The sequence below is a fragment of the Toxotes jaculatrix genome, chromosome 8 (genome assembly GCF_017976425.1).
Source record: "Toxotes jaculatrix isolate fToxJac2 chromosome 8, fToxJac2.pri, whole genome shotgun sequence".
NCBI classification, from domain to species: domain Eukaryota; kingdom Metazoa; phylum Chordata; class Actinopteri; family Toxotidae; genus Toxotes; species Toxotes jaculatrix.
In genome coordinates this window covers 9,881,967-9,906,117 of record NC_054401.1, presented here as the reverse complement: position 1 = coordinate 9,906,117, position 24,151 = coordinate 9,881,967, and the positions used below count along the sequence as shown (strand labels likewise).

The 24,151-nt window shown below is 40.9% G+C and overlaps 2 protein-coding genes across 3 annotated transcripts; both read left to right on the top strand.

Moving 5' to 3' along the window:
- Nucleotides 1–989: 989 nt before the first annotated feature.
- zyx (zyxin) lies at nucleotides 990–15,120 on the top strand. Of its 2 annotated transcripts, none has more exons than XM_041044198.1 (10): nucleotides 990–1,139; nucleotides 7,667–7,902; nucleotides 8,729–8,988; nucleotides 9,871–9,966; nucleotides 10,725–11,303; nucleotides 11,555–11,696; nucleotides 12,546–12,715; nucleotides 13,157–13,335; nucleotides 13,847–13,967; nucleotides 14,055–15,120. In XM_041044198.1, exons 2-10 carry the CDS (start codon nucleotides 7,680–7,682, stop codon nucleotides 14,166–14,168), a joined length of 1,884 nt encoding a protein of 627 aa, XP_040900132.1. In that variant the 5' UTR covers nucleotides 990–1,139; nucleotides 7,667–7,679; the 3' UTR covers nucleotides 14,169–15,120. The 2 variants fall into 2 exon arrangements, with proteins under 2 accessions (XP_040900132.1, XP_040900133.1); XM_041044199.1 differs by lacking the exon at nucleotides 990–1,139 and adding an exon at nucleotides 1,483–1,663.
- A 1,868-nt stretch (nucleotides 15,121–16,988) lies between these two features.
- kel (Kell metallo-endopeptidase (Kell blood group)) lies at nucleotides 16,989–22,676 on the top strand. The gene is made up of 18 exons (XM_041044178.1): nucleotides 16,989–17,113; nucleotides 17,706–18,012; nucleotides 18,104–18,403; nucleotides 18,549–18,670; nucleotides 19,345–19,503; nucleotides 19,601–19,672; nucleotides 19,780–19,968; nucleotides 20,063–20,223; nucleotides 20,325–20,442; nucleotides 20,539–20,634; nucleotides 20,735–20,833; nucleotides 20,925–20,999; nucleotides 21,280–21,386; nucleotides 21,473–21,562; nucleotides 21,669–21,739; nucleotides 21,899–22,059; nucleotides 22,148–22,237; nucleotides 22,325–22,676. Exons 1-18 carry the CDS (start codon nucleotides 17,078–17,080, stop codon nucleotides 22,469–22,471), a joined length of 2,400 nt encoding a protein of 799 aa, XP_040900112.1. The 5' UTR covers nucleotides 16,989–17,077; the 3' UTR covers nucleotides 22,472–22,676.
- The last annotated feature ends 1,475 nt before the right edge of the window (nucleotides 22,677–24,151 follow it).

Sequence of the window (24,151 nt, the reverse complement as noted above, 5' to 3'; positions counted from 1 at the left end):
TAAACTCTAAAATTAAAATATAAAATGATAACAAAATGTTTGAATAAAATGGGGCAATAAATGTCAGAATAATCTTTACATTAGTGCTGGACTCTGTGAGACATGACTGACAATGACTGAACCTGAAAGTGTGATAAAACTCAAAGGTATGGGCTACATGAATGTGTGGTGAGTGTGTGGTGTGTGTGTGTGTGTGTGTGTGTGTGTGTGTGGGTGAGACAGAGGTGACTAGTGTGCAGGATGGGAGGTGTCATTTAACACCCAGGTTCAGGGCAATCACATCCTTATTGTCAGGATGAGCAGCAGATAGCCTTGAGAGAGCCATTAAAGGTATTTACTCTCTACAATCATATGCTCTTATTGTGTACAGAGGAATCTAACTCCTTGCATGTTTACTGCCTTAGTGCAAAGCAAATAATGATGTGGCAGCTCACTTGGCAGCAGACAGAATAATGCCTTTACAATCTGATCCTCAGCTTTTTTGTTGAGGCAAGTGAAAGAAAGACACAAAACTCTTATAATTTCTTATCTCAAAGTACATATACCGGTAAGCACAAGCCAGCTCAGTTTTAACATACTTTCTCCAAACCTCCTTGAGTTTAAACCCCTGACTGCTTTTACTGTCTGTATCTAATCAAGCCTCTAGCCCCATTATCTCTCCCTCCCTCTGGCTCCCTCATTCCCTCAGTCTGACCTTACAAGGAGAGGCAACAGGGTTGATGTCACTGAATGAAGAATGCTGCAAGAATCCAGAGAGAAAAGAGAGGACGAGGAGGAGGGGTTTGAGAGAGAGGGAGAGAGAGAGGGAGAGAGAGAGAGAGAGAGAGAGAGAGAGAGAGAGAAAGAGAAAGAGAGAGAGAGAGAGAGAAAGAGAAAGAGAGAGAGAGGTGCTGTTTACATAGTAATACACAAGTCCTGAGCCAAAGTCAAACAAGAAAGAACTTGTTTGGAAGGATGGTGTCATTCCTTTTCCAGACCAAAAAGCACAGGGGGAGGGTCTAATAGCTGGAGAGGGGAAGAGAGAAAGAGAAGTTACCATTGCAGTCAACTCTTACTCAGACTGCACCTAGAGAAAAAGAAGAACAAAAGGAAGAGGGGGGAAGTAAGAGGGAGCTCCACACTGCGGCTGCATTAGCAAGGTACGTGATTTTATCTGTGGCGAATCAGGGTAATGGGAAGTGGTGGCATGCCGTATTTCTGTTTTTAATTGGGGGGTGCTACAGGTTACCTAATAAGGTAAAGTCTTTTGTCAATACAAGCATCATGATAGCACAGATTTTCTGATTACTCAGTGAGGGCTGTAGTGAACACCTCAGGGAATGGCACCTTGGTGGATATTGTGAATCTGTCACATGGCAGCCGGTGTAGCGTTTTTGTATGATATGTAAAAAACTACTTCATGGTCTGTTTGAAAGATACCACTCAGTGGGTGGTGCTCGGTTGAGTATTTTGACGTGAATACACCTTCCTGAAAGTACAGGAGGTTGCTACAGCAGCTGATGGATACCGATGATAAGGATTGAGCAACGCGGAAGCTCAGAGAGGAAGTCCAGCTAAAAAGTTGACCGTACTTGCTAGCTAGCAATGCGGCTGTAGGCTTTTATGTTCGAGGAGTAGCAAACATTAAACTTGATGACAGCACGGGGAAGAGAAGCCGTATGAGGTAAGGGGTAAAAAAAATGGGGCGGCGTTTCGCCACCGAAACCTAGCCACTGACCGAGGTTTAGGAGAGTGGTAGGGGTGTGTGCGAGTGGTCCGACCTAAGCTAACGTAACCGTTAGTGTGATTGCTGGTAAGCCCGAAAGGGAATGATAACGTCTATCACACAGAGTGGCTGGTCATACTCGTGGGTGAGTGGCAGTTGTCATCCAGCCGTACGTGGGGGTAATTCCTGAGCTAACGTGTGTTGTAACGCTAACTGATTCAAACTGAATTAAATCAAGCTAACGTTAACCGAACGTTGAACACATTCTGTAGGCTAATATTGGCATAAACGTTAAACTGATAGGGTATAGCAACGTTAGCTTTTTTGGGTAGCTTAGGTTAGAAACCTTCATTTTGTGTTATAATTCTGCAAATGGCTAAATGGTGATGAAGGTTTAAGTAACCCTTGCCGTCTGGCTTCGTTGGCTGTGGTTTTGACCATTCACCCATTGCTGTCAGCTGTCAAAGCAGTGGCTAACAGTTGGCTAACCCTATCTAATCAATGGGGCGATAAAGTGGGTGGCGCACCGAGCTACAGTATGTTTAACATCTTGATATTGCCAAGTAAATAAAAATCTGTTATCAATTGTTAGGTTTTACTCTTCTGTTTTGCCCTTGTTGAGGCCTATGAGTGTGGCTGTTTCTAACGTCTTCATTCATTCAGTATTTACGTGTGCCCTAGTATCCTAGCAAATTATATATTTTTGGAGTAAATTGAATATTTTTGGACTGTTGATTGCACAAAACATTTGTAGATAGTACCTTGGGATTGGAAATTAGTGATAGACATTTCCCACCATGTTCTCAGCCTGTTTATTTAACAACTAATCGATTAATTGAGAGAACAATCATCACATTAATCAGTAATGAAAATAATTTTTAGTTGGGGGCTTTATGTAAACACCTTATCCCACCTTTCTGAATATTGTTTGTCAGCTGAGATGGTGAGAAATCAAGATACAACTGCACACAGAGGATCAGAATCCTACAAACTGTAATGACCATGTATACAGAGACATGGATAACCAGGTTTTTCATGTTCCTTGTAAAGGCTATAACCCACATATAATCAAAACCAGAAGAAGAGTCAAAACCAGGGTAGTAAAGGATGCTGGGAAAATGCATAAGAATTCAAGTTATTTTAGCATAGAACTACTACTAGTCTCTGAAAATCCTGTGATTATCAGTGTTAGCCACACAGCTGTGCCTTGCCTCTGATTTGCCTTTTCGTCAGCTAGATAGGAGGGGAGCCTCAATCCGCAGCCGCAGTAAACCGTGTTTAAGAATAACTTATAGCGAGAAGGCTCTAGTCTGAGGTTTGTGTGGTGCTTCTGTTTGAACAGACTGGGATTATGGTCACTGACGCCTCAGTAAATCGGTGAAGCAAATGAAAATCTGTGAATGAAGATCATCTATGAATAACTGTATGCTACCCCTTATGACTGGGGTGACGAGGAATCCTCCTTTAATTGCAGCCTCCATGATACACACAAGCTATTTTTGGGCATCTCTTGCCTCAAATCACTGCTTGTCTAGCTCTTTGATTTTGACTCTCACTGTCTTGTGACTCTACGTCATTTTACTGTATGTCAGTTCAAGCAGACAAGCCTGTTCAGGTGAGAGCTTGACACAGAGCCTGCTGGCTGATGTTATTGCCATCTTTGCAATGTTGCCTGTTCAATCATTCATCTAACTGCAGCCCGAGAAGGAGCATAACACTGGTGCTCAATGCATGTCCAGTGACCTGTAAGATTGTACTCAAAAGGGTTGTTTGTCTCCGCATTAGTGACCCCCGGCCTAGACACGCTTTCCCAGAAACTGTGTGTGCTATTAACATCAGAACAATAGAGAGTTTCATAAACAACACACTATTCACTGATATAATGACTGACCAGACATGGCAGGAATTACTGGAAGTTCTGTCAGAAATTCAACTTCTTATTAGGTTAACAGATACGAAACCTACTTTATAATTATGAAAAAAAACTTTCTGTTGTTTTCTTATTGATTTTATTAGTTGTACTTCCAAGTATAGATAGTTAGCAGGCAACGCAATATGAACTTATTACTTATTTGGGATCTTTACCAGAGTTGTTTTTTTTTTAAAAAAAGGGGCATTCTTAAATGTTTTTATTGAATCTCTGTGGCAGGTGGCAGTACTATAAAGAAACAATTGCTGTATGAAGAATTTCTCTACCTGCACATTTTACGTGTTTTTTCTTTTCTTTTTTTCTCTTTTTTTGCTTTTTGGGGAAAAAGAGGACAAAGACTTTGGTTCAGTTAGACGCTGTGCTACATTTCCCTCTATGACCTTTTAAAAAGCTGTAGTACAGTATACAAACCAAATGTAGTTCCCATATAACCATAAAGCAATGAACCAGTGCTGAGTGAAACAGTATTTTTTAAAAGTGTGGTAACAGCTACTCCACTATGTTGTCTGTGCCTTCATGTGGCTCTAGCAACAGTGAGAGAAAACACAAAGATGATAGAAAGTGAGCCACAAAAGAGCTTAGTTTTACTCTTGTTTGTTAGAGTTGTTTAATAGTACATGTGGGACTTCAAACACTGAGTCTGAAGTCCCTGTTTTCATGTCTTGAAGTCCTGCAGTTTTCTGGGGGAGTAATTCTCCAACCACGTCACTGAGCGCCACAGCCCTGTTGGTTTTTTACTACAAGGCAGTTGGGCTTATAACCTTCTCCCTCCATCCCATGTGTAAATCAGTCCCTGATAAGATGGAATTAAAACCAAGTGGGTTATGGTGCCCAAAACAAGGTTGAGTACAAGTTTATATAAAGTTTGAGAGCTACAGAGTAAAGTATGTGATATATGCTGGGGCCCTATGTAAAGGCTACATAACGCCATTGTCCATCACAGCTGTAAAGTAGAAATGATTAAATGCAGCCTCAAGAATTGTCATTCAGTTCAAGTGGGGGATGTGAGATGAATGAGCAGCTGCGGAAACGTGCAAGAATAATACAGATAAAAATGGTTGTGGTCTGCCACAAAGCACAAGTCTCTGCGTCAGATTGTGAGAGTAAGCAGGGGCTTAAGGTCCTTATTAAGGGAGTAAAAAAAAGGGGGCTGATTGGAGAGAAAAAAAAGCAAAAAGGGTGATGTCATTCTGTTGTAGTGCCAAATATGTTCCTTAGCTGAGGGTCTCTCTCATCTCAAGGATCAGGTTTCAAGATAGATTTGAAGTGGGACCGTTGGGACTGAGAGTGTAGCTGATCTCACCGTATTAAACCCCTCTGGACTGTATCAAGGAACAGATGGAACTGGACCACAAGTTATCATCACTGTTGAATAATTGAGAGGACTATTGCATATTGTCTCTTAGAAACAAGGTAGGCTGAAGTACTGTAATGAAAAGACTAAAACACAGTACGTACCTGCCCTTGTGAAGCACTCCTTTTAGAAAGCCATAATAAATCCATGTCTTATGTTTGGAGTACTCTGTTGATATTCAGATGTGCAAACCTCATTTAAAGTCAAGAGTTTTATCTTGACCGTAACCAGTCAGTCTGTTTTTGTATTAAGAGTCCACTCCATTTAACATAGGTTGGGTTATTGAGTGGCCAGCTATTTTCTAAAAGACTGAGAAACAGCTGTCTTTTCTCTCTTTCTTATAGTTTTTTATTGCTGCGGATTTTCAGCCTGGCAAAACTCATACCAAAAAGCAGAACTGTTTGCTTCTTAAGCCTCACCATCTTCCCTTACTGATTCATGCAGCAATTTAAGAAATTATTGAAGTGAAACAGTGAAACAGAGCTACGGTTCTGTAGGTTGTTTTTACCCCCATTTAAAGGGCAGTGACATATAAGTGTGAATCACATACCATTATATGATGATGTTTTTCCACTGAGCGCTGTAACCTCGTTGATGAGATCAATGGTTGAAACTACTTGTCTTGTGGTCGACTATGCCATGGCACAATGCAACAGCTGACACCTCTGTATGCCTAAAGGGCATAACGGCCTCAGCCTGGACATATATGGTAAAAAAAAAATACATGGTTAACATCAATAAATCTTGCATTGAAGGAAGCTTACCCAAAAAGCTGCTTTCTCATCAGAGAAGCAAGTTATGTCATGAGCACCAGAGATGGTTTCAGGAGCTGTAAGGTTTTTGTTGTCTTGTCAAAACTTGATGTGTTGCCTGTGTGTCTCAACAAAAAAGACTTTTTTGTTTGGCTTAGTTTCTATCTTGAGCTCCGCCCCGTCTACAAAATAATTTTCAAGGCAGGCTTGATCTCTTCATGGAAAGTTTGTTTTCCAAATGCTAACTCAATTACATCTAAATGTTGCAGTCATAGTTTTCTGTGGATTTTGGAGGAGTCTAGTTGACAACTACTCAGCATTATGTGCAGAGGGAATATCAAAGCCCTACAATTAAAAAAAAAAAAAGATAATTGTTTTCTGTAAAATATTATCTCCAGTTTGTCTACTTCTTACCACACCTGCTGAAACTCTTCCTGTTACAGGTTATGTGTGGCTTCATGACACTAATATTTTACAACCTATTAAAGGCTGCATAAATAGTCCAAACATCGGTGCGTTAATCATTGCCACAGGTCTAATAATTATTATCATTAAGTGTATGCAGCTGTTTCAGAACTTTAAAATCAAATAGTTTGTTAAACAGCAGCAGATTGTGTGTACAAATGTATGCATGCATGTGTTTGTGTGTGTTGGAGGAGGAGGGTGGGCTATGGGGTTTGTAAGAACAACCATGCTTTTGACTAAAGGTCACATTCGGGGTCCAATGGCCTTCAGGGAAATGTGTCCAGACTTTGTGAGGAATCTCAGTAAAGACACTGAAGTAGCATCAACATTTGTTTAACCACGGGCATGTGTGAGGTAAATATTTGAGCTCACCCTCATTCTGACGCACCTCACATGAAAATGTTATGATAGTTGCTATCTTCCCTGCTTCAAACCAGTCTTTCTCTTACAAACCTTGGTATCTGTGTGCTTTAAGGCACTGTAAACAGCCATGTGTTAAATATTGTAAATTGTCTCTGGCATCTGGGAGTGTCACTGTGTCTGCTGTGTGGGCTCTGTATACATGGCCTGAGGAAGTTTTCACACACTTTTTTCTCATTCCACTGTAGACCATTTACCAAAGCTTTTGTGTTTAAAGGGATTCAGTAACACTGGATTTGCAGAATGCCCAGCAGTTGTTTTGTTTTTTACTGCTGTTTAACTAAATCCAGAAATAGTCCAAACTACATTTTAAGAGATGCTGTGAGACACAGTAAACCTCTGTTTTAGGTGCCAATCTGCATAATATACTGTTTTGGCAGTTAATGTAAAAGGAGTTAATGTTTTGTACTAATAGGAAATGCTAAACATTATGCACAGATTGAATGACACTGTAGCTTTAGGAAGCGCCTGCCAGTTTTAAAGCTGGAAACTTAACAAAGCGCAAGAAAAAAGTTCTCCCCAAGATTTATTTGTTATTTTCTTTGTTGTTTCTGCAGCTGCCTCACCACCATCCACAATTTGTTTTTGATTTTAAAACGCTCCTCCGTTTCCATTTTGCAGTGCACTAGAGGACAGCTACCCATCAACACCACTTAAAATTTTGTCTTTATGTATACTTCCATCTCTGAGTGTAGTTGATTTTGTCACTTTTTCAGTGTGGAGGCATTACAAACTCAAAACCTGGTTATAATTAGTGTGCAGTTTGGAACTGTGATAGGCCAAATGTTTTGTTGATGTGTCATCGCCACTAATTCTCCAGCAAAAGATCCGGCACGCATACGCTGCCAAAGAATGCGAGCCCTTTGACTTCAGTCAGCTGATTTATGTTGGATTCATGTGGGGTGTGAGAGTAAGACTCAGCAGTTGTTTGAGCTCCTCTGCGACTTGCTTCATCCCTTTGTAATGAAACAGCCTCTTATCATATAAGAATTTATATTGTCCTGTATGGTGTCTATAATGTTTCTTGTGTTCATCCTCAGATAAATACACAAAATGGAGGACTCCAACGACAGCAAACCCTTCATGGTGACATCCTCTCTGAACTTCAAGGTCACCACCCCGTCCTTCTACAACCAGCCAAAGAAGTTTGCCTCGGTGGCACCCCCACGGCCTAAAAGCCAGACACCTCCCTCAGCTCCATCACCGACACCGATAGGCACAGGTGTGATTGGTCGCGTTGGAGATCTGCCTCTGCCACCCCCTATACTCTGTGATGGTAATTGCATTATTTATGCTATTTTGTGAACCATTTTTCTAGCTATCTTAAAATATATCTACTTAAAGAGCAGCCCTCCCTTATCCCACCCCCTGCTTCTTATGCTAGGGCATGCAGCGCTTCAGAGTTGAGTACAAGAAAAGAAACACATCAGTTGTACTGTGGTTTTAATGAGTTGTCTCTCTGTACTGTAATTCCTGCCTTTTGGACATTTTTGCCAAATGTAGTTTTTACTTTTAGAGCTGTGCATGTTATACTCCTAGATGTATCAGCTGATCTAATTCATGGGTGCAGTCAGAAGCCTCAAAATTTATTTTAATTTAAGATTAATTAATTAATTAATTAATTTAAGATTTAGATTGTCACTTGTTGATGGCGACATGCTTGCTGTGAAGACTGCAAACAAGCAGACATGAATGTAAACTGCAGGGTTTAAAACATTCCTAAAATCTGCTTTCCAAGTAAATGCTGCTGATGTGTTTGTTAGATGTGTTTTGGTAAGAAACACTGAATGTAAACATAACATTTCTTTGCTTACATGAAAAATTCACAGGGCACCTTTAGTGCAGGAAAACATACATGAACACTCACATTTTCCACCTTTACCGTATGACTCATGTTCTCAGTAGACATTTAAAGTTAACAAGCTATTGGAGGAACAGCTAAAGGTCATCAAATGTGTCTCAAACTGGCCAAATTCTTCCCACAGTGTTTTTTTTTTTTTTTTTGGTAAATATTCAGGATATCTGATAAATGCTTGACAGTGAACCTGGACTGGGTTATTAGTAAAAACTTTTAACCAATCAACCCTCCTCATTTTTGCCAGACTTCCCACCCCCCCCTCCTCCTCCATTGGATGATGATTTGCCAGCCCCTCCCCCTGAATGCCATATCACACCCACTGCCTCCGACGTCCCCCCTCCCTCCTTCCCCGCTCCACCTCCAGTGGCAGATGACCTGCCCCTTCCCGCTCCCCCTGAGGAGAGTGCCTGTCCACCCACCTGCCCCTCTCCCCCTCCTCCCCCACCCCCTCCACCTCTCCCTGTCTCCGGTACCAGCATTCCCAGCGCTGCTGGTAACCCACAGGTAAGTCACGATGGTATCTCAAGTTGCTTTGGCTGTCTGCATGTGTCTTCCTTGCGCTGCATGTAACTGCATTTAGGTATAATTTGATAATGAGTTAGGACACTGGAGGACATTGTTGAGTCCATGGAGTGTTGGCAGGAAATACTGTCTTTAGAGACTTTCCCACAAATTATATTAGCATTAGTCTGGGCTAAATCGCTCAGTTTCATGCCTCTAACAGGATTTTTGCACATTTATGTCACTGAAACAGATTTTAGCCATGCAATGAAAGGTTTATTGTAGACATGTTTATTGTACGACTCCATTAACTGTCGTTGGTTTGTAAGACTACAAAAGCATTTGTGTATGGAATTAGATTCTGCTAGCCAGTTTTAAAAGAACAGAATGAAAAAAATGGCGTCACAGGAATGTATCTCATGTTTATATTAACAAAGATCGTCTGAATGCTTCCCAGCAAACAACCCAATGAATCGAAAATTAAATAATTCAATATTCGGTATTCTCTTTCATCAACCAGGGAAATTAAATTCAAATGTCATTCATTTATTCACAGTCATCATTAATCACATCATTAAGTTTGTTTGCTTTTCATTCAATCTTTGATTCTGGCTGTCCCACCTCAGTAGCTGATCCAGCTAACTGTGCAAGCGCCAAATATTTTAAAACATTTTCACTATATGTCATTCTGCATTTTGGGAAAGAAAATCAAACATAGATATGTAAATATAACATCTTGCAATTCTGTGTTTAGAGTCTGTAGCATTTTCTCATCATCATCCAGCTTTCTGTTCTTGGCTCATCCATGCATTTTTGCTTCATTTTGGTAATGCAAAGAAATGTACTTTCTGAGACTCTGTTCCTCCTTCTGCATTCCTCTGCCAGAGAGTGATGGAGAAGCAGACTAGCTTCGATCAGCAGCTTGACTCTCTGACTGACCTGCTGTCTGAGATGGAGACCAGGGGACCTTTTAACCCTAAGGTACAAAGCATGGAGGGAAGGGGAATACACTATAACTAACATAAGACATTAGGTTACACGCAGGAGGTTTGCTGTAGAAAATGAGAATGAGTCAGACAGAGGAAAGTTCAAAAGCAAGGTGGATCAGTGGAAATAGTTTGGAGAGATGCCAGGTTGGTTTTATTAGTCTTTCCTCATCTATTCAGGTTGAAAGCTCAATGATAAGTGAACTGCACACACAGCACACCAGACCAAAAGAGAAAACAAAAAGTGAGGTAGGTGATTCACAGTGAGAGAGGGGATACTTGCAGAGGGAGGGAGTGATGCACGCTGAACTGAGTGGGGTGCATGAGAGTGTGATGAAGCCAGAGTGTGCTGCCAGAAACCCAGTGAGAGGGCCATAAATGGAGAGTGTTTTTATCCAGCTGGGAGGTACTGGATCAGGACAGAATAATGTTGGCTTGAAACTGCAAAATAAATGTCAAAAAGACGAAGCACTTCTGATAAGCTGAAACTGTGGAGCACTTCCAGTGTTTACTTTAATCAAAGTACCTCATTCAGTATAATAAATGTGTCTGCTTTCAGCATTTCAGCATAAAGTGCTACACACAAGATATGAACTTCCCACAGTTGAGTTATTGTTTGTGTTAGATGGAAGTTTTATACAAATTCAGTTTTTGTCCAGAACAACTTCACACTGAATTTGTCTTTCTGTGTGCTTTGTCTTGAGGTAAATTAATCAGCATTTTATTGTGTCGTTAATGTTGTTTTCTCTTCAGCTACCAAGCCAGTATTCTTCAGCACCAGCACCCAAGCCTGCAGCTCCTCCCCCAACTGCCCCCAAGCCAGCTCTCTCCTTCCTCCCGCCTCCTGAGATGGGAGACCGCCCACCTCCAGCACCTTGGGCCGAAGAACTCAAAGCCAGAACGAACCGACAAGCCAATCACAACTCTGCACCAAACTCTGCTGCTCAGCCATTTGCTAAGGGCCCAGCTGTGGCGCCCAAGTCTGGTTTTGGAGGGAGAATGACAACTTCATCTGCCTCTCTGGCACAAAAACTGAACCAGAATCTCAATCTGAACCAGACCCCCACCCCAGTCAGTGGAGTGCCAAAACCTTCCCCTCCCTCTGCCACCACCTCTTTCCCACCACCTCCTGCGGCTCCCCCCGCACCTCCTATCCCACCAAACAACATGGCCGCTGCCCCGGCCTCTAATCACATAAAGAGTTCTCCCTTTGCCAGTCAAGTGAATGTGAACCAAAACCCTCCTGCTGCTGTGCCTCCTCCTCAACCCAAGATGATGACATCTCCTCCCTCTTCCTTTAACCAACCAATGAAAACTCCCCCTGCATCAGCAGTACGTTACAACTTTATTTTTGTTACTAAGAGACTGTGTTTGTGTTGCATGAAGTGTAGAAAGGTCCAGGAAGTACAAATAAATAAGTAAACAGATGAGAATTATTCCTTTCTGGACATGCACTAACAGTGTTTTTAAAGGTTGTAAATAACAAAATGCTCTATAAGGCATGCTGCATGAAACAATGTAAATAATGTATAGGTATGTACTAATGGCTTTTTTTGTGCACGTGTGTCTGTGCGCGTAATCAGCCCTCACCCCCCGGCCCAGTTTCTGTCCCAGGTGGAGGTGTTCCTCTGAACATGAGGGAAGTGGAGGAGCTGGAGAGGATGACCAAGGATTTCATTAAAGACATGGACACACACGCACCTGTCATCACCTCCCCTCCTACAGGTACACACATTCTCACTCCATCACTCCTACCGTCATACGATCCATCCTTCATATGCCAATGAGAAAATAGTTAAGCTTCTGTTTCACACCTTCTCTCTGTACTATTCTAGATTTCTCTGTACTATTATAGATTAATGATGGATGTCATTGTTGCTAACTGAAGTCATGAAATAACTGCCAGTATGCACATCCTGCAAAGTTCTGCAAAAACTAATCAAGAGCTGGGAGTGTGGTATAGTGTTAGCAAAAGTAATAGCTTAACTTTTTTGATTGGTGACTGTAATATTCTTGGTGAAATGAATGTGGGGAAAATAGAGTGTTGCCAATAATATTTTAATATCCCACACTGGAAATGTTTAACACACAGAAGAGAGAAGGAAATTATTTTCTTGTCAGTTTGCTGACTGATTCCAAAATGCAACCCATTATGGATATTAAAATTTATTCACAATTTATTCTTTATATTATACCACACTCTACAAGCGTGGTAGGCTTTTATTTATCTCTGCTGTGGTTCTCTGTTTATTGCTGTGGTGGTTCAGAATCTTTTCTCCTTATTCACTGTTTGATTACTAAGGGAACATCTTAATAGACATTAAACTACATGTGTTGTATGAAACTGATGTTGCAGCAAAGAGTCTGTACAACTGGAAAAATCCATGAAACGATCAGTTCATTATCTGACTTAAATACAGTGTTATCCTCTTTAAGTAGGGAATTATACAGTAATTAACACAAGCGGAGCTGAGTAGAAAGATTGTGTTTTTAAATAATCTGATTCTTACTCTTTTCGGCCTTCTTTCTCTCTGTCTCTCTTCCCAACTCACCCTCTTTCTCTTCCCATTTCAGAGGTTTGTGGGAAGTGTGGTGAGGCTTTGTCCCGTACTCAACCGGCAGTGAGAGCCATGGATAAACTCTTCCACTCCAACTGCTTCTGTTGCATGACCTGCCATCGCCCCCTGCAGGGCATGCAGTTCTATGACAGGGATGGTTCACCTCAGTGTGAGGACTGCTACATGGTGAGGACACACACAGAGACAACAGTGCTATATACTGTCTGTAACATGAACAGTAGTACAAAGTGTGCAAGTTCAGTATGGGAATGGATATTTACTGCACAAACAAAACAAATTGTAATTTGTTGTGTTGCTGTTATCATGGGGGTCATTGACCATACAATACTCTATTTGTTTAGCATTTACACACTTACATTATGACGCAGTTTCATGATAAAATGTGTTTCTAGTAAACAGCTAATAATGAAAGCAACAACATATTTTTCTTGATACACTTCAACTTAGATATTAAAGCACTGAGAAAGCACCAAAAATCGTAATTATTCAGTTCATATTTGAAGCGTGAAACAAAGTGCTGAGCAATGTTGATACTGTGAATATACCAAGGTTATTACCTTGTCTCATATCCCTGTCTCATCCCGTGTTATTTCTCTCCTTCCTCAGAGTTCCCTGGCAGTGTGTTCCCGATGTGGGGAGAGGATCACAGACCGTGTGCTGAAGGCAGTGGGCCAGTGTTTCCATGCCCACTGTTTCCGCTGCAGCACCTGTTCGTGCATACTTGAGGGGGCGCCCTTCATCACAGATGACAACAACAACCCCTACTGTGTCCAGGATTACCACAGGTGGCTACTGGCTGTTGATTCCTCAGTTATTAACCTAATGAGATATTACATCTCTGTTCATTTCTTATCTGAAGTGATTAGTTTGATATGCAATGCAATCTCTTTGCCATAGCTTATGTTAATTGAACAATGATGCTCCTGAATTTTAGCAGTGTTTGTATTTATCTAGGTACATGATCACTTTCATTTAATCTATCGGGATTACTGAAAACAGTGGTTGTTGTGGAAGAAAGACAGTAACACATCTTCCTGACTTGGTCTGGACTCACTGAAACTTATTTCTTCATGTCCTGCAGATTAAAAAATGCACACCTTGCTAAACTGTGGATGAAATAATTGGGTTCAACAAAGCTGATTAATCCCCACAACCACTAGACCCAGCAGCAACAAACTTGATTTAGTTTCAGTAGAATACGTTGCTTTAGGTGTTCAGTGATTCCTGAGTGTTAATGTGTGAGAATGTGACTGAAGGCCATCAACTAACAGCCACTTTTCCACCTCTCTATTGCAGGCGTTTCTCCCCTCTGTGTGTGAGCTGTAATGAGCCCATCATTCCAGCCCCGGGCAGTGAGGAGACAGTCAGAGTGGTGGCTCTTGACAAGAACTTCCATCTCAAGTGTTACCGTTGTGAGGTAAGACATTTAAACTTTATCAAAATGTACATCACGTAGTTTATTCAGTGAACTGCTAATAAATATATGTATTAATTTGTTCTGTAGGACTGTGCTCGCCCCCTCTCCATAGAAGCAGATGAAAATGGCTGCTATCCATTGGATGGTAGGATCCTGTGTATGAAGTGCCACACCCAGCGAGCCAAGCGAGCTGCGCAGTGATTGGCTGAAGCAGCGGTTTAACTATGAACCAAATCCAAAAGCACAGGATTCACTCAGCTACCGTCTTTGCCTTTGCAGCAGGGCTTTATTCAGTATATGTGCGCAGGTGTGAATGTGCTGAGTGAAAATGTTTGCATGCAGATACGGTGTAGTATCCCCTCGTCTTTGTTCACTTCACTTCAATGCAGAAGTAATGTACTGCATTGAAATAAACCCCCATCATCTTTTATTCCCCATCTCTAACCTTCCAGTCTCCCATGAAGCCTTCTTTGTGAGCTAGAGCGTATTTTCTGTGCCAATTCTGTGTTTACTCTAAAATTTCCAGCATAACTTGCACAAGAACAGTTTGGTTAAAAGAGCAGTCTGATGAATATAAAGTTGCCTTCCTTTGTCTTTCACCTCAGTATTGTTAGGAGCACCATGTACTGAGATATTTCCATCTTAAGACTCTCACTGGCTGGTCTCTTTCCCTGTGAGCATTGTAGCTGCACCGATGTTACTCAGATAGATTGTTACCTTAGGGTGTGAATTATCAGAACCCATTTGATCATTCCACAGATTTCACCACTCTGGTTGGCTGTTGATAGAGCAAATCTTTAACACTTTGGCAGTTGATGTGCCTGCAGGCATGGTTAATGATGCTTCCCTGCCTAGAAAGTGCTTTATATCAGTCAGTCTACTCTGATAGCATTTTAAAGTAATGTAGGGCTAAACGTTGACTGCAAAAAAAGATAAAAAACAGTGAATGTTGCTCTTAGTTTTTTGTGATGTAAATCTGATCATTTACAGGCATGTCTTGTTGCTTTCCTTATTTGATCATACAGTATAAGGGCAAGATTAGAACAAAAAAAAAATCAGCCATTTTCTTTACAAAAAAAATATAGTTTAGCTGGTTGAACAGTGTTAAGTATTTTTAGATGCATGCTTTTTGGATGCACAAATTCTGAACAAACAGACTAGCACAGGTTTGACTCGCACAGATTGCATTCCAGGCATCTCATAATTTAAAAACAGTGTAGTTAAAAATATCAGCTGCATGGCTGAAAACAGGACCTATTAAGTGATTGTTGCACAGTTTCATAGTGAAATAAAATATCCTGTTAGCGTCACTTTGACTCTAAACCCCCTGCACATAATAAATTTTAAGTAGAAACATTAGTAGAATAGGAGTATAGTTTTTGATATGCATCTTCTTGGAATCTCCTGCTTTAAATAATATAATTTAAATACCTTTTTTCTATTATGTATTAAGGTTACATGTGTAAAATAACATGACAGCAGGATAATAGAACGGTAGAGGTTGTAAGTTTGAGCTTTAGGTAACAAAGTGACCAAATATTTCAAAGCTGTTTGCAAATTTGAGGTTACTAAGACAATTAAATGGGATACAGTGTTTTGACATTCATGTATGTTTTTTGTCACCTTTTTTTGTGTTTGAGCCCAGTTTCTGATCTTGATCTATTCTGTTCAATACAGTAAATACCACTATAATTTCCATTATTCATCTTTTGTACTTCATTCTGTTCATGAGGGTTATATACTATTTTATCTTATGTTGCTGTACTGTATTTCGTTGATAAATGGATACAATTATTTGTTTTCATTTTAACCTGGCAACGTGCCTTCTCCACTCTCTCTTATATTCCATTGTTCCTTTTGAATTGAGCCTGATTTGCAGCCACAGAAACAACTTCCTCAATAAGAATTGTCGTTACTTGTGCTTGTATTAAGCCTGGTGCCCTATAACACCAGAATGACTAACAAAACATGGCAATAGTGATTCAGCATTGCATGCTAACTGTGTAGGTGGTGGTGGCATTTCCTCTAGTATTATGTCTTTTGTTTGCACCAGCTACTCCACCTTTGTGGCCCTGCCTTCGTCATCACCATGTGATATTATACACATGATGATGCCTTCACGGTTGCATTTATCTAGAGTTTTGTTGCGTTGTGTCCTATTGTATTACATGCGATGCCTTGTCTTTTCATATAACTTTTTTATAAATTCCTGTTTGATATGTGTGAATGTGTACATGTTTAAAAACATTATTTAGCCCTGCCCCTGCCCCCTTTGGCTGTATCAAAAGATAAATAACAAAATAAATGCTAAATACCAAAAGTGTTTGTTTTTGCTCTCTCGCCTTTAAGCAATACAGTTTTAAATCTATGGACTTTTACAATACAAGAAACATATCAGCAGTGTCCACAGGTGTATTAGAGAGTCTGTGCCTCTGCCTTCTCTTTGTGGTTGGCTTCCATGTGACATCCATGAAACGTGTTTCCTCCTAGACTCTCAGTGATGTGCTACACTGTTACATGACCTCCACGACTAAACTGCGCTATCAGTTGTTACCAGCCATGTGTTGCTGTGATAATGACGACAGCGGACGTGTGTGTGTGTGTGTGTGTGTGTGTGTGTGTGTGTGTGCGCGTGCGCGCACGCATCTAAGTGTGTTTACTTTCCAGGAAGAAGTGCTTGCCCACAGTCAATGCAACGTAACAATGTGTAAGCAAAAGCAATGTGTTGGCCTTGACTTACCAGTCTTTACCAGCCTTCTGTTTTCAAGCCTTTGACCCTGCATACAGGTGGAAAAGAGAAAATACACGTTGGGATCTTCATGTTAAATTTCTCCTGAGTTCATAAACCACAAAACATCCATAAATGTCCCCAGGGTGAAACCATAGTCTTTGCTTGATTATCTGGGTTCTGGAGAGCAGCGTAAGACGTAACTTGCAGAGTTGTTTTTATCAGTGTCAGATGAGGAGAGAAGTGAGTGATGAAAAGAGATAGAGAGCCGAGATGACAGCTGTTTGACGGAGGGACAGCAGGAGGAGGAGCACATGAGAAACCTCAAATGTAAAGGACAGAGGATGCAACACGCTGGAAAAACACAAGGCAAGACATCCACATGCTAAGAATGAGTGAAATTCCAATAGAGCTTGAGGTAAGAACTTCACCAAAACAAAAAGTTTGTCGTGTTGTTATGAAGCTGTGTTTACCACGTTCACATGGAAACTAGGCCGATGTGAGTTTTAGTTGCTGGAAACGGGAGCAGAGCCATCCGTGTTCCTGGGAAATTACGCTCTTCAAGTTATGTGGTTTTGAAGTTATTGAGCGAGGTCTGCAGTGTGGTCAAATTGTACTGAATATAATGCTGGATGCCAAAAGGCAAACTGATATGGTTTTAATCAGCATTTTCCAGTAACTTTTGCAAATGTTAGTGCAAGAGAGAAAACACACTGAGCACAGACTGCACAGACTGCTGAACGTGCATTGTGATTCTAATGAATTGTAAACCAAAATTTGAACAGTAAAGCATAAGTCAGTGGAGATATCTTAAACTTGACATACTTGAATATTCACTTCGTTGTAAGTTTGAACAGAATGGGCTCTTACGAGAGAACCATGTTTGTTGGTGAAAATTGTTGAGAGCAAAAATTCTTCAACTATTAAAGGAAAAAAAAAAGCATATTTCCAAAAATGTCATAGTATTTTATATGCCCAGTTAAAATCTATTTTTACTTGCTCACTTCCAGCCTCAGCTATCAATCCAGCCATTGTCACAGCCAGAGCTTGAGAGGGGGCTTCAGTCTCTACCTCTGTTTCAGCTGCCGCTCCCCACCCAAGATCCCTCTGAGACCCATCAACAAACCAGCCTCCAGCCTGAGATACAGCTGTCAGAGTCTAACCCTGAGGACCAGCTCCAAGCAAAGCCACTGTGGATAAAACATAGAAGGCTGCTACTCCTTGTTTGGGGGTTCTGCTCATGTGCTGTATTTCTGGGACTAATGTACTATATGTACCACAAACTTCAAAACAGGAGCAATAACCAGACAGGCGCAGGTAGGCCTCCAGAGAAACACAATGATGCAGCAAAATTACACAATAAATAGAGAACTTTTTTGTCTAACTTGTCTCTCACTCCTTCCTGTAGTGACTCCATGTCTTTCCCCAGCCTGTCAGTGGGCCTCAGCTCGCCTGTCCACGTCTGCTGATCCCTTCACGCAGCCCTGTGACTACTTCCTGTTTACATGTGGATCAGACAGACTCTCACCAGAAAGTGGGGGAAGACAAAGAGGAGAGGGCATCCCTGGACATCCACAGAACCAGAATGAGAAGTTTGTGTGGCCAGAGATGAGAGAAAAAAGTAAAGAGAGAGAAGACAGAGGAATGAGAGAGGAAAGAATACTGGACAGAAAAACTGTGCTGCTGCAGTATCTCAGGGAGATTTTGGGTAAGAGTCTGCATTTAAAAAAATGGCCTCTCAGAAGACACCACTGGACTGGACTATATTGCTTTACGCAATCACTTTGGTCTACAAGGGAGAGGGTTGCATCACTGCACAGTCTGAACTGTGTTTTTCTGTGTCTCTCTGACAGAATCAAATGATAAATTGGGTAGTTCAGCGGTGCAGAAGGCCAAAGGATTCTACCGCTCCTGTTTGGACAGAACATCTATAGAAACTGCTGGAGCAGAGCCCTTCCTCACACTTGTCCAGAAAGTATGATACTCAAATACCCTTTATAAGCAGGTCCGTGGCTGACAATTCCCAAAACAGGTTGTCAGTGTTCCCTTATTGTCTCTCTTTTCAACTTCTCAAGCAACACTTGGGTAAAATGTGGAGAAACGATGCACCTGACTGCTAACACTGCAGGATTTTTTTTTCAGTCACCTTGGTTAGCTCAAAGGGGGGCTACAGTTACAGGTAGTACTTTGTGATAACAATAACAACAACAAAAGCTCGGGTCATTAAGTGGTGGTTCCTCCTTTGTTGCATTTATAAAATGATCTGGAGCTTAAACAATTAGGTTATTAATTGACTAACTTGACAGTCAATGAGAAATATTTGATACTTCTCTGTTTTTCCTTGTCTTACATGACAGTTTACTGAATATGTTTGGGGTTTGGACTAATGCCTAGACACCTCTGGGAAACTGTGATAGGCATTTGGCATATTTGTTGTGGTTTGTCTCCGATGGCAGACACATTATTTGTGAGAGACATATGTTAAAAGCTGTTTTATTTTTTAAATGTGTGCCCCACTCTTTTCATTCTGATAATACCTTATTTGTTTTTAATCTTTCTTTCTCTCTCTGTGTGTGTGTGTGTGTGTGTGTGTGTGTGTGTGTGTGTGTGTGTGTGTGTGTGTGTGTGTGTGTGTGTGTGTGTGTGCAGCTGGGAGGTTGGGCAGTATCAGGCCAGTGGAATCACACTGATTTCAACGCCACACTGAGCATGTTAATGAGAGACTACGCCACATTTCCATTCTTCAACCTCTATGTAGGCAAAGACCCGAAAGAAATCGCCTGGGGAACGACCAAAAGATACATACAGGCCAGTATCCATTAGGATTATTTGTAGGTTCTAACATGCTGGTGGGAGCGATGCCATAGCAAGGACAACTTAACTCCATTGTCCTCTTTGTCAACAGATTGATCAGCCAGATCTGTTGATCCCGATTGAATGGAACAGCAAGACACAGAAGTCTCAAGCTAAAGCTCAGGTTGATGACTTAGCCAGACCAACACTGACTCGAGAAATATCTTTCAATGAATTCATCCCTCTCACTAATGCATTCATTCACACATTCACCTGTCTCTTTTCATTCAGACATTACGTCCCTTCTTGGCGACATGTCAGAAGTACATGGCGCTGCTGGGGGCCTCGCCCAGCAGCAGAATGATCCATGTGGGCATGTTCGTTTCTCTGTCCTCTGAGCTCGCTGTCGCCACTGCACCGCTGCAATATCGCCTGTCCAAAGGACAGCTCTATCAGCGCATGACCATCAAGGAACTACAGGTCCTGGAGGAGGAGGGGGCTGTGTTGCTATGAATGCTTACTGTGTCTGAATTCACTGTAATAATAGATTTTCTTCATGTAAATGCTCCCACAGATCCAGGCTCCTGCCATTGATTGGTTGGGATGTCTGCAGGCCGCTTTCCATCCACTGACCCTAATCGAAGACGATCATGTCCTTCTGCACAACTTACCCTACATTGTGCAAATGTCTCCCATCATTGGGAAATGGCTCAACAGGCATGAGCTGAGCACCAGGTACTGTAAGTGATGAGGAACGACACAAAATCAAATATGCACAGACCCTTTCCCTTTTTCCTTCTTTTGACCCTTTTGCTGTCTCATTTGATTCCACTCAGCGGTCCCCTTCAAACCTATATGGTCCTGAATCTACTGCACACCCTGATGCCTGCCCTGGACTCCAGATTTTCTGAAACAGCAAACAATTTATCAGTGGCTCTGGGAAGCACTGAAGGGGTGAGTCAACGCAATGAGCCATAACAAAAATAAATAAATAAATACCTATGAATTGATTTCTTTGAGTCACGTCTTCTTTGTGGGACACTTCACCAGGTAGCTCCTCGCTGGAAACACTGCGTGTTGGAGACTGAGAGAGGATTTGATTCAGTTCTCACACATCTTCTCAGTGAAAGGACAGCACACACAGAGGTGAGACGGGATTGTGGGGATTTGGGATATAATGGATTCAGTAGTGGTTAAAATTATTAAACTGATTTGTTGTGTACTGAAGATTTTTATTGTTCAACAGGCAGAGGAGATTATTCAAAATATCTTCTCGTCCTTCAAGTCCAAATTACATGAACTCAAGTGGACAGATCAGAAATCTTTCCTGTCTTTTATGAAAAAGGTAACATATGAAGTAAGAATTTATATACTGCCTCTATTTTTTCACAGTTTTCTGTAACTAGTTTCAGTATCAATAGTCTGTCTTCTTCCAGGTTCAGTCCTTAATTCCAAGACTCTCAACTACAAATCTCTCTAGTGAAGCTGAGCTTGACCTGCTTTTTTCTGAGGTACATTATACACACCTCTTATGGCTCCAATAGATTAAGTATATAAAGATGTTAACTTTTTTTTTTAATCACAGACTTAAGTTTAGACTTGTCATTTTATTTCATATTAAATCAGTGGTCAATGGGAATATGGAAATGGTCTATATGCTTTCAAACACACATGATTTAAACCCTGCAGTCCACCCATTTAAAGGATCTGGCCGTTAAATGCAGCTGCTAATTGTTCTGTACAGCTGAAAAACAAAGAACACAACTGACTCCGCAACCTGTGGGATTTCAGGTGTCAGTGAGCACACATAGCTTCTTCTCCAACTATGTCCAGCTACTGTCCTTGTGGCAAAAGAGGCGCAGAAAACTCTTGACTGAGCAGACCGAGACGGCTGATATGTAAGTCTCGACTCAACTCTTAAAAATAAGAATATGAATGTTTGATGTATTATCGCATGTATTTAATCTGCTCTCATTTCTTTCAGTCTATCTGTCACACCACATCTCCTGGGTAATGAGCTCCTGTTTCCCATGGGAATGTTTGTCCCTCCTCTCTTCCACCCAACCTATCCCAGGTAAAGAGTAGACTGATTTTAAAACCACTATTAATGTTTTTTTTATATATATATATAAATATTATTGTAATTATTGCACATTATGGTTCACTCTTCTTTTCAACAGGGCAGTAAATTATGGTGGAATCGGTTTCCTAATCGCCAAAGACATCCTCCACTTGCTTCTGCCTTCTGACAGTAAGAGACGCTCACATTTGTTGTGTTAAGGTTACATACGCAATAAACCATCTTAAAAATGAGTAAAAAATAGTTTTAAGATATAAAACCTGCATTCTCTGCACTTCAATTACAGATTGTTTACTGCTACATCATGTACATGTTTCTGTTGTGCTGTAGTTTACTCTCAGAGTGAGACGGTGCATGCTGTGGGGGAATGTGTGTGGGCTCACTATCTCACTGTGACAGAAAAAGCAAGCAGAGGTGGAGCATTTTCTCTCTCAGCAGCACAGCAGCAGGAGGTGTGGGTGCAGTATTCTGCACTGCAGATAGCATTGCAGGTGAGGAGCCATCTTCAGGCTTTAGTCTCTGTGCGTGAAAACAACATTAAGCTCACACATCCACATGTTGTCCGCCCTCGTTCCTCAGGCTTATCATCAGAGTCTGAAGAACCGTCCGGGGGACACCTCCATCTCAGGAGTCTCACACACTCGCCTGTTTCTCTCATCTTTTTCTCAGGTAATGCACTGTTTTCGTTCACTTTTAATGTTTTCTCCTTTTATCCTCAATTACTGAACTCAAGTCTCCTAATGTATTCTTTTCCAGGTTAACTGTGACTTTGACCCCTACCATGAATTCATGCCCTTGGAGCCCTCCTTCTTGATTACAGTCATTTGTGCCAGATCTCACCTGTGTCCTGCAACCATACAGTGCCCCAATAAAACCCAGCAACATTCATCACAAACATGCTAAAGAGACTGCTCTAAAGACCGGCAGGGACTTTATTTTTAAGTTACTGGACATTCTGAGCAGTCCGACAAAATATTCACACTCATGTGGTGCTGTAAGAATACCTACAGTGTGTACAACTGAAAGAAACACCTACATTTAGCCTTAGTTGTTTTTAAGATGTGATTGCATGTTCCATAAATCGGACAAGCTGTTTAGTACTCAAATAAAAAACAGACATTTGAAAAAATATTTTCATGTTTCACTTTCAGTGGTGGGAGGAGTACTCAGATCCTTCACTTTAGTAAAACTACCAATACTAGAATGTAAAAATACTCCATTACAAGTAAACGTCCTGCAATACCCTACGTAAGTATACAAATTATTAGCAGAAATATGTAAAGTATCAAAGTAGAAGCACCCGTTCTGCTGCAAAATGTCCCCTGTGACTGATTTATTTTTACATGACATTATTACATTTTTAATACACATGCAGCTGTATGCAAGCTGCATTTTACTGTTACATCTGCTTGAGGTGGAGCTGGTTTATTCACTTTAGATAAAACTGTTTTGTGCAGTGGTTTCAAGCTTAGGGGTGAGATCCCACCAAAGGATCACCAGATAAATAATGGATCAGTTTACTTTTTTGGGCCCCAAACTGTTATTTAAATGAAAACAGTGAAGTTTAGAAAGGAAACATCTCTGCAGTGGAACTGTTAACAGTTTAGTTTTGTCTCTTCAGTGATGAAGACCAATTATGTACATATCATTCCTTGAAATGTTAACTATAATCAGGAGAATTTAAACTTAAAGAATTAAAAGTAAATGTACTCAATATAGAAAAATATCCCCTTTGACTGTTATACAATATATTTACATTATTATTACGGATGCATGCTACAACTAATGACTATTTTCATCATGGCTTAATCTAATGATTATTTTGTCGATTAATTTGTTGATTCTAAAAATGATAAATGCCCAACGCAATTATCCAGAGCTCAAAATGACAACCTCACAAAGTTTGAAAAGAATTAAAAGAAAAAGCAGAAAGAAAAAATATTTAAATGTATCAAAATAAGTTCTCAGTTATATCAGCTCTACATACTGTTGGATTGTTTTTAATAAAAGTAAGAAGTAACTTGAAAGTTGTTAAATAAATAAATAGTGGAGTAAAAAGTACAATAATTATCTCTGAAATGTAGTGGATCATAAGTACAACAAAAGCATAAAACACTAACACTATTCATTAATATTACGTACAGTATCAGGGTAACCACTGGGTTGTGGTCAGCAGTTACACAGCAACTAAACTGTTATTTTTCAAAAAAGGTTTTTTTTTTTTTTTTTTTTTCTGTAAAACCACAAACATACCGTTTCTTCTCCCTCCAGCTAATTCCCAACAATCAGCTGGAGAGTTTTCATTCTTCAGATTTCTTGAAACATGAAATAGGCCAGCAGCAAGAAAAATGCGCAGGGAAGCTGCAGCCAAAGAAGTCTTAGAGAGAGGCGCACAGGGAAACGCTGAGGTCAACATGAAAGCAAGAGGAAATACACCTGTGAGGCTGATGAAACAAGCTAAAACTCCCACTGGCAAAGGCCTCGGAAAAGCAGGAGCCAAACGTTTGGGCCGATTATTGAAACGGGCCATGAAGGTCCAGGAGGAGCCCGCAGGGAAGGGACGAGCGTCTCTGCCCAGTGAGT

Excerpts from the sequence above, each read along its gene's own strand:
- zyx (XM_041044198.1), top strand. The coding sequence starts at position 7,680 with ATGGAGGACTCCAACGACAGCAAACCCTTCATGGTGACATCCTCTCTG. Across the intron at positions 12,716-13,156 it reads AGTGTGAGGACTGCTACATG|AGTTCCCTGGCAGTGTGTTC; the intron begins GTGAGGACACAC and ends CTCCTTCCTCAG. Across the intron at positions 13,968-14,054 it reads TCAAGTGTTACCGTTGTGAG|GACTGTGCTCGCCCCCTCTC; the intron begins GTAAGACATTTA and ends TTTGTTCTGTAG.
- kel (XM_041044178.1), top strand. The coding sequence starts at position 17,078 with ATGCTAAGAATGAGTGAAATTCCAATAGAGCTTGAG. Across the intron at positions 20,635-20,734 it reads AAAGGACAGCACACACAGAG|GCAGAGGAGATTATTCAAAA; the intron begins GTGAGACGGGAT and ends ATTGTTCAACAG. Across the intron at positions 21,563-21,668 it reads TTCCACCCAACCTATCCCAG|GGCAGTAAATTATGGTGGAA; the intron begins GTAAAGAGTAGA and ends TCTTTTCAACAG.